The following is a 9,957-nucleotide window of genomic DNA, read 5'->3' as shown; positions in this document are numbered from 1 at the left end:
TAGTCAATTAAGATTGTGATTGAAAAACTATGAACTTTTCCGATAGTACGAAGAGAGTTGATACAGTTTGTTCACTTGCTATTCTATTCTATTCTATTCTATTTGGGTCGTGATATTCTGAAAATGGGGCTTGAAACTTTTATTAAAACTTTGGGTACTCATGATTTCCTTACCATAGAATGGGTTTCATTGAGACCGTACTCGAAAAAAATTGTTCAAGTATCCGGGATTTAATTTATAATATTAATTATGTTATTTTCGATTCGATTGAACTTACGAAATTGTGTCAATTTGATATCCATCCATGGCTCTCTTTCATCCTATTTGAATAGAAAATAGGATGCTATTTAGTTTACTTTAGCGAAAAATAAAACAATTTCCCGCTAAAATAAACGTCACGTCACCAGCCGCCATGTTCGCGTCGCGTTTGACGCGCGCTTTTTGTTTTTTATTGCGGCCTGGCACTTGAGGAAATTGGCACACATCAGCTCTGAAATCGTGTTTCTTTTGCGATAGTATCAACTTAATGGTTGGTGAAATTATGAAGCCTGTAGGCTTAATTTTTTTTTTTAAATCCATCGTCACAAGATAAGTGTATTTTTATAGGTATAAGAAAATTTTAAACGTTGTTCTAAAAAATTCAGGGCTATAAAGAAAAAAATGTTTTTAGAATTTTTTGTACATAAAGACTGTATGATAAAATAAATGTTTAGCAGAGTCGTTCTACATGAATATTCCCTGTTGCTCCTTAGATCCTTGTTTTGACATCTCTAATTTATAAGCAAAAATGGTTTATTTTTACTTGGACGTTACGCTTTTAGATGCAATTCTGGTGCATATTTGAAGATGCATGTGACGACTTCATTACCGAGCTCACATGGAGCTACTACGTGATGGTTAATCTGAAAAAAGAAAACAAAAGTTGTTAAAACGTTATAACATTTCAAGTAGGTATAGGTTACGTAACAAGACTTGAGGCGACCAAGAGAAGCAAAGATTTGTATCTGTATACGCTTGTTGCGCTGACTCGGACGTCTTGCATATTCTGACTGACTTGCGTATTCTGTATTCAAATACTACATACGTACGTGTACTTATAGCGCCTCAACTATCGTTGCGCGACCTATACTTGAATCTAAATAATTCTGAGTCCATTACGAAAAAGGATTGTTTTAAAATTGTTACACATTCAGCTGAAAACAATAATTTTCCTATAATGATACTGTTACCACTGATATTAAATTATACCAATAAACCACCGACATTTACTAAATATACTAAAGCCACAAAGCACTGGCCAGACAAATAAATTCCAACAAATAATTGCCCCTCAATTTAAACTAAACGAATTGGTTGGACAAAACAAATCCACAAATAACCGTCATAAAGATAAACTGGGCAGATACAAAACTCTTTTACGATCTTTATCATAATCGTAACATACTATGTTTATTGTTAAAAACGTTGATGGTACTGTGTTTGAATGGACTATAAATATAATGGACATTGCACGGTAGTTTTACGTTTGTTAGAATGTATTTATTTACATGGAAAACAAACAGCATGGCAGTTAGGCAGTTTTCACAAATAGCAGATTAATGCAATCCAAAACAATAATTTTAGCACGTAGTAAAACAATAGGATTATGAGAAAAACATTTTTGGATAAAATATTCTCAATATTTTTAGGGTACACATTACACAAGTTATTAAAAGGTATTGTCATGGACGGCCTCTTTTTTATACTCTATGATTTCTTTTTATATTTTTCTTTTTAATATAGGTAATGTCATTCTGTCTTTTGGCCTGTCTTCTTGTCTTTGCTATATTTGGTCTCTTCCTGTAAGTTCCTCGCAATATTGTTTTATCTTTCCTAGTTTTCTTTCTTTCTTTCCTTCTCTATCCCTAACTAGTATTCCGTAACCTCTCCAGCTAAGCCAAATAATGTATCCGTTAGTAAGAGGTTCACCACAATAGTCCAGCGCTAGACGGGATCGAACAGACCCTTCGAACTACTGAAGTGGTGTCGGATTGACACCGTTTCCTATTGTCATTCGGATTATTTCGGCGTACAGGTTTTAAATTAAGGTTTCCTTTTTGTACTGCTAATAGCTGATTAATATTTAATCAAATTGCAATTACAGTGCCTGGTGCAATTAGACGCGTTATCACACATTCGCATGCGTTATTGTAAACATCGTCTCTGAGTTAGTGATGTGGTCTCACTGATAGCGAATTTCTGACTCAAGACGAGTCTGAATGAAATAGCATGAATGGAGATGTAGGTCTTCATCTTTTTTTTGCAAAGTCATCTCGAGTACCTACAAACAAAATTCGGCATCATCATCACTTTCACAAGCTTCACCATTGTGGTTTCAAAAATGTACTTTAATATTTTCTCACTCCCATAAGTTAAGGTTTACCTTAGGTCCATCAGTAGTAGAGTAGAACTTTTTAGAGATGTTTTAAAAAAATATATACGAAGAATACTGGCAAAATTTTAACATTTTTAATTTTGCATGAGTGTTCAGCCAAGTATAATAAAAATTAGCAGAAGTCTAGTCAAAATAACTAAATATCGTTTTATTCTCTCTGATACTGAGCCCCCACCCGCTCTGCCTGTCACCGCCAATCCGGCGCAATCTGACATAATGTGTACACTGATACAGGCTTCTCTGTCACTGTCATAATTTGTGCCAATGCCGATGTCCTGGCACGATCCCTGTTGAGTTGCTTTGGTACGTGCCAGTCATACTATTCATCCGATTTGAAAAATGCAATAAGCTAAGCATGTTTCTTCGTTCAAAAGAATAATGCAGTAGAAAATGTTAAAATACGAGTAGCTAAAAATCGAACTCGACTACAGTGCAGGTTTATAATAGTTAGCAGTGGACTAGGGTTTTCTTGAGTCTTGTATAGTTGAAATTGCGGTCTTTTTGTCTCGGATCTATTGTCATTGGGAAGTGTGAGAAAGTAAAATTTCCTTGTTGGAATAATAAAGAACTAAAATTAATAAGTGATTGAGTTTCTTGCGCTGTTTCTTCTCAGCATTGGCCCATATTACTGATCCGAAGCAATGGTAGTTTTGGAACGTGTAAAAGTGTTATTTTGGTTCCTCCTTGCATAAATATTATTTGATTTATTTTTTTATAAAACAATCTTGTCTTTACCTCAGGAAACAACATTTATCACCTCGTATTTTTATCAAAGGACCGTCTGGTCATTTATCTATTTACCCCAGATTTGGGGAGCGGATCAATCCTAAAGGTTTTATTTAATCAGCCTGGATTCCGAGGTTCATCGACTCTCCGTGTTTACTTGGGCTTTGTACATGTATGGCTTCGCAATTTGATGAAAAGAAATTTGGAAGAACAGTCTATATTAGGTACATCAGATTTGTTGCGAAAGAACATTTATTATATTATAACAGTGTTTTGCTTGATGTTTCGTTGTCTGTAGGATTATTATGCATGAGTGCCATTGAATTTGTTACTTGGTTTGTATTTTATAAATGTTTAAGGAACTATTATTGTACCCGCGATGTTACATTTCTTTGCAATATGGACTTAAGCATCAATTTTATTAATACTACTTTCATCATCATCATCATTTCAGCCATAGGACGTCCACTGCTGAACATAGTAAATACTACTTTGCTAAAAATAAAGAATACTAGCTGTCATCAGAGGCTCTGCTCAATGAGTAACCTTTGACCTACAGAGGTCAATATAATTTATGTATTTCTTCAAACATTTTTCAGCTGATTAAGCATAAAAATTTAAGAATCAAAGTGATTTTGAAATAATAATTATTTCACAGTTAAAATCTCCTTTGTTTGTTTTTTTATCCACACAAATCCGGAGGATCCAACTTTTCCATTGTCTAATAATGTTTATTATGTTTGTTGAGCATTATTGTTCATAGCACACATAAATGATAATTACTTTCACTGATTATCCTGGCTCTATCGATCGATCGATAAAAGGACTCCATAAATAGAGTCGGCGACAATAAGCTTAATTAGAACAAAGCTTTTGTCGTAACGAGCTTTAATAATTCTGGTTATATCTGGTAATCATTATTCCATTATAATAGTGGTGATTATTTATTAATAGGATCTTATTATTTTAATGCGATATAATTGTAATTAATACTGCCTTTTAAGCGTTCTTTTGAAATCTGGTTTTGTAACATTTTGGTTTGGATTTCATAGAAATTCAATATTTTATTTCATGTGCTGACACCACAAACTCTTGTACAATTTTAATAAATCCGTAAAATAAAAGCTTATAATAAATATTGACGTTAGAAAGTATTGAAGAAGTATTTAACATTGTATTTATTGCCTGACCCTAGTGGATTGCACAAAAAAAATTGTTTGCCTATTAATCATTATCATTTTATCCAAAGAACGTCTACTACTGTCTCGCCAAAGATTTCTACAAAAAAAGTCATTGGTTTTCAACCGTATCTTAACAGCATAAAGTTCAAATTGATGTGGGGTCTATATAACCAAGGCCTGGTTAATTGGCAAAAAAGCGCAAATCGTACTTTCTGGCGCTTCTAGGAGAAGGCATCGGAATTCCAAAGACTGAAATGGTGACCTACTTCAACAGTGCAACCTCACAATATCCTAAAGCCCGGTCCGTGAGCACGTAGAATTTTGTCCAATGACCCCTAGCTACCCATCCTTATCGCTCGCGCGTAATTATATTGCTGTCGCGACTGTGCGACTGGCACCCGCAGTGAGTGTGCGAGCGAGATAGCAACATAATTACGCGCTAGCACAGTAGATATATGAGCTAAAGCAGTACGGAAACTTAGCCCTTTCGGCGAGTTAAATACCTACACTTCAACTGAGTGTTAGGGTTGGCACTCTTAATCTTTATAAAATTAATAAGGTTCTGACTTACTTATTTATTAAAACGTTTATTTAGGTTTTTTAATTATCAAATACCTAATGGAATAAATTAATTGACTAAGTAGTTAACAAAAAAATAAAACGTTAATTAGGTTCTATAATGATCGAATACATAATCGAATAAATTGATTAAGTACTATTAGAGGCCGGTAGAAGATATTCTATTGTCATAAATAAAATACCGGATACTTACTTACTTTCACATAGCTATTGCCTCATTTTAAATACATTTCATCACTTAGTACCTACAAAAGCGCGCGGAGCAAATTACTTTATCAAATAGAACACATAAATTGTTCAAAAGCGTAATTACGTAATTTAAAAAGAACTATTACAAAATCAGACGTAAGCACTTTATTTAAAAAGTAATATTTAATCATTTATACAATTCCGAATTATTACGAAGTTTAAAAAATGATAGTTCTGGTTTTGAAGATGCCGAGTTCAAGCAGCCGTATACTACGCAATACACTCGTGGCATGTTTTTTAAAAATACAGCGGACAGTGCATGCAATAAAATTATTATTAAAAACACAACGCGCGTGTTAGTATATTTATATGTACATACCTGATTTATGTTAATATTCCATGGTAAATATGTATAATTGGTACACTATTTAACTTGTTAAACACTACACACACAAAACATTGCACAGCCGCCATATTAACTGACAGATTAAAATTCAGATTTATATAATTCGTAAATTAGAATTTATTGTAAGGTTTTTGGGTTTTTAATAATTCAGAATTTAATTAAGATCACCGATTCTAAATATGAAAGATAATATTACCCTATTCTTAATATATTGTAAAATGAGAAACTCCAACTTCCGCTTCCGAATAAAAATAGTTATAAAATCCTGTGCTGTGATTGGTCGACTGTTCTGATTGGTCGTTTTAAGCCGACCAATCGGAGTTGAGTAAAAAGAGGGAGAATTTGGTTATAAATAGATGGAATTTCTCATTGAGGGGCAGTCTGGACGGATCTTTGAGGTGATGCTGACCAAAGTTAAGTATACATTGTTTATTGGTACTATTATTATGCTTGTTGTGTAATTGTATTGTATTATTGTGATATTGTATTAACACCTGGCTATGTGGCTGCGCCAGGCCTATTATATTGACACCTGGCCAATTGATGGTGACATGCCACGGGGTCGGGTCGGTAGTTTGATGACCAGTATAAAGAAGGACAATGCTTATGCCGGTTGTGTTATGATACAAAACCTAAGTCGTAACCTAACCTAAACCTAAGACTTAACGTAACCTAACTTAGAACTTGTGTTCTGTGTGTTTGATTATAAATACTGGTTATACAGAATACCGTCAAAATGTTAATAATAAATAAGACTTAATTACTGCTAGATTACTCATTTTTATATAAGTTATAAATTGTTGTAACTGGTTGGAAAAGAGGCTGACAAAGGTGACTGAGTTTCTTCCGCCACTTCTTCTCAGCACCAGCCCATGTTGTCCCGAAGTGGTGGTAGGGCAAGCTATATTTGGGACGTGTATAAGTGTCCTGGAAAAGGGCTTTATACTGAATAAACCATTTGAATTTATAATTGGATTTTTAATTTGTAACTTGCTTATTTATTAAACTACAGTATTATAGTCCTATATATTTCCACGGTATAATACGATATGATAGGAATATAACGTAAAGTATTTTATGCTAGATTTTGCTTATTATTATTCTTCTTTTTGTGGTAACTTTATTAATAAAAAGAATCTGCTTTAATACATTAATATTTCCTAATTTACAAATGACTAATGCTTAAAAATCTAACACGCGCGACACTCGCGACGGATGGACTGCGAGGTTCGCTTAGAGCTCGTGTAAAGCGTGCGTCTGTGTGCGTGAGTCTGATTTCGAGCGTTTGTATGAAGCTTCCGTACTGTTTGATTTATCTACTGTGGCGCTAGCGATAAGGATGGGTAGCTTGGGGTCATTGGACAAAATTCTACGTGCTCACGGACCAGACTATAGTAATATCAATCAAACAACAGTACCCGAACCGGTGAAGGTGTCTGTTTGGCAGACTCGAGTTTCGAGGAATGCTGGTTGGAACCCCGCTACCGCTGGACTACTTAATGTGAGGGTGGGTTCAGCATTGTAACACAAGCATATTTAGCTTAGTACGAGGCGTTAACGGGACTTTCTTAGCAATTTGTGCTTTGTACTTTTAGTCCAGTAATTTGATAGTTTCTTCAACATAACTTTAACGACATGCAAGCGATTTGATCGCTAGATTAACTTTTCTTATTCACGTGTTAATCACCCCATTTTGTTTCGATTTCGTTTTTATGCGTATTCAATCGTTGTCTCCTCGGTATTCACCTATTATTATTTATCTATTTTGTAGTTTGGTTCAAGTGATTAAACGTCAAAATGACAAGTCGCTGAGTTGTGATCTATCGTTCTATCAAAATGACACGTGAATACTGTTTTTCAATAGGACGACTTCTAAACGTCAACGAGATTTTGACTGTGCCAAAATATGTGAATTAGGCCAGGTAAGTTTTCCGGGAGTTTTGAGTTGACTATTTTCTTTTGACTCTCACCTCTTTATCGCAATTATCCGCTACCGTTTTCATATGCTCCATTTTCTTCTTGTTCCTAAACACCAGGGGAGTGACGGCGGTCATAAAGCCCGCTTTGGAATACTTGTTATTTTTTACGATGCCAACCTGGAACAAACCATTGTCGTCGGTTAGTACCTCATTAATGTTTATTGTGGTGTCCGTGAGGATTCGAAGTAAACGGAATTGAGGGTTTCCGGTGTTACAGCATAAGGGTTCATTCAATGTACCTACAGGTAAATACTTGGTAAACAAAGACCTATGTAGGTAGGTACTCAACATATGAGTAGGTATGTCTCAATGACTCACTTTTCAGGTCCTCAAAACTAAAATTAAATCTCGGACATAGAAAGAAATGCCTTTTCTAGGTACCCTTCTTCTATGTGCAATTACGTTTACGTTACGTTCTATTGCATGTACTCTTAAAAAGATTGATCTAAAAAGCAAAATTTTTGTTTCTTCTCAGCCTCTTTTTACATAAGTGTAAAATAACTAAATTAGTTTTTAATCATGCCATTTATAACTATCATGAACTTGTTCTAAACTCTCATTTATAATTTTAGCTTTATTTTGCATGAATAATCCGGAAATTGACTTCCTGCTATGATACGGTAGATGAACGAACAAAACAAATCAAAACACATTATCTAGTAGTTTTTGCATGAGAGTGACTGTATCTTCATTCATTCTAAGAAATAATCCTTTTTGGTCTTAGTCATTCTATTCTCAAACACAGATGAAATTGATTGGAGAAAACTTACATTTAATTTTGCGTTTACCTTGCTGCAAGAAGAACAAGTCAAGTTACGTGACATACCTTTTCCAATAAGCACTTTATAATGCAAGCAGCCTTCTCAGGGTACGGCGGATCACTTCTCAGGAACTCCAGGTCGGCTTCGGTAGCGTTGATCTGGTCCATGCAGGAGTGAGCTGTCGCTACTAGAGTCTTTCTGACCACTGCTGTTATGGGGCTATCTAGAAAAAATCAAACAGATAACAATGTCCCTTTAGTCAAATTGTCACCGGCAGCCAGCAGTCCTTTTTTATTGATAAAACTTTTTTAGGGCTTTATAATACAACTTTTACTTACTGCATATAAAAGTACCATAAAATGCGTTACTTAACATAACCGCCAAGAGTCAAAGGGTAAAACATCTTATGAGTAAAGTACTTAGCCAAATTCTAAGCAGCCCACTAAGTCATCATTCAATTTATGGTTAAAACTACTGTTTTAAGGGTTCTTTCAATAGTTGTGCAATTTTAGTACAAGTTTAGTCAGTTCAATTACATGCAATGCACATTGTGCATTCTATTTTTTATAATTTAACCTTTTATTTAATCTATCAACCTGTTTCAATGTCTCAAACGACTCGTATTGACTAACCGTTCGTAATCGAGTTGGATTTACTCGATAAAATTACGATGCTGGGCACACCCCTGATCTCGATTCCGAATCTTCGAGAGCGCCTGATAAAAGTGGGTAATGGCTCTCTTCAAATCAATGCGCTTACGTGCCTAATAAGTTAAAAAACCAATGGATGGCTGCTGCCCGTAACACCGACTTTTCTAATAAACTCAAGCCCAAAAACGTCCGTGTAAAATTTAAAAGGTGCAGAGTTAAAAAAGCCAAGCCGTTGCCAAGAAAGTTTTTTAACTTAGAAGTAAAAAAAGTCAATTCTAGCAAACAGCACGTGGCTATGTTGCGTTTCTGCGAGGAAATTTGTGTTTTTGCACTGAAGTAGTTTTATTTAGACCTGTATTAGGTGTTGTTTGAGTTTGCATACAATTACGAAGCTCATGGGTTAAGTTTTCTTTATTTTTTATTTTTCTTTTTTTTCAGAATTTTTTTAGCTTTTCGTTTCTTTTTTCGATCTCAGTATGTCAATTATTGTCATCAAAATCAGTTATTATACAATTTGGCTTTACCTTTATTATAATTATCTTTTTATGTAATTTGGCCTTACCTTTTTCATGCTCACCGATCACCATTGTAACAAAAGCAAAAAGACAAAGAAAACTTTGGAATCGAAGCCCTGTCATTTCGGACGTTCGATGTAATAAAATATTAGTACGACAATGGTCGAATGTTGTTTTGTGTCCAAATCTGAATAGTAGAAGAGATAAAATCGAAAAATATAATTTTGGACAATAATAAAATGTAAAAAAGTGCAGAAGGTTCTCAACGATTTTGTTACAGACAATGTTAGACAAAATATTAATGTATGTAATTACAAAATGAAACTAAAGTTTTTAGATAGTAAAACAATCATTGGTGAATCAGAGAGGGTCGTGTTCCTGCAATGGAGACTAATAAATGACCTGATGATGATGATGATTGTAACTTTTGATAAACATTACAACTTTTCTTATATGTGTGAAGTCTAATTCAACATACAAGTTAATTGTTTAGAAAAAATACAATTAAAAAGAAAAACCTTAAAATATAACCTTTCT

General features: G+C 34.3%; 1 protein-coding gene across 1 annotated transcript; it reads right to left on the bottom strand.

Annotated features, from left to right (window-relative positions):
• Positions 1-809: 809 nt before the first annotated feature.
• LOC135080995 (uncharacterized) lies at positions 810-8,437 on the bottom strand. The gene is made up of 3 exons (XM_063975719.1): positions 8,321-8,437; positions 7,486-7,611; positions 810-902 (listed from the first exon to the last, which is right to left on the bottom strand). The coding sequence occupies exons 1-3, from the start codon at positions 8,420-8,422 to the stop codon at positions 810-812; spliced, it is 321 nt and encodes a 106-aa protein (XP_063831789.1). The 5' UTR covers positions 8,423-8,437.
• Positions 8,438-9,957: the final 1,520 nt, after the last annotated feature.

This window comes from Ostrinia nubilalis, chromosome 19 (genome assembly GCF_963855985.1).
Source record: "Ostrinia nubilalis chromosome 19, ilOstNubi1.1, whole genome shotgun sequence".
NCBI classification, from domain to species: domain Eukaryota; kingdom Metazoa; phylum Arthropoda; class Insecta; order Lepidoptera; family Crambidae; genus Ostrinia; species Ostrinia nubilalis.
This window is presented reverse-complemented; position numbering and strand designations above follow the sequence as displayed.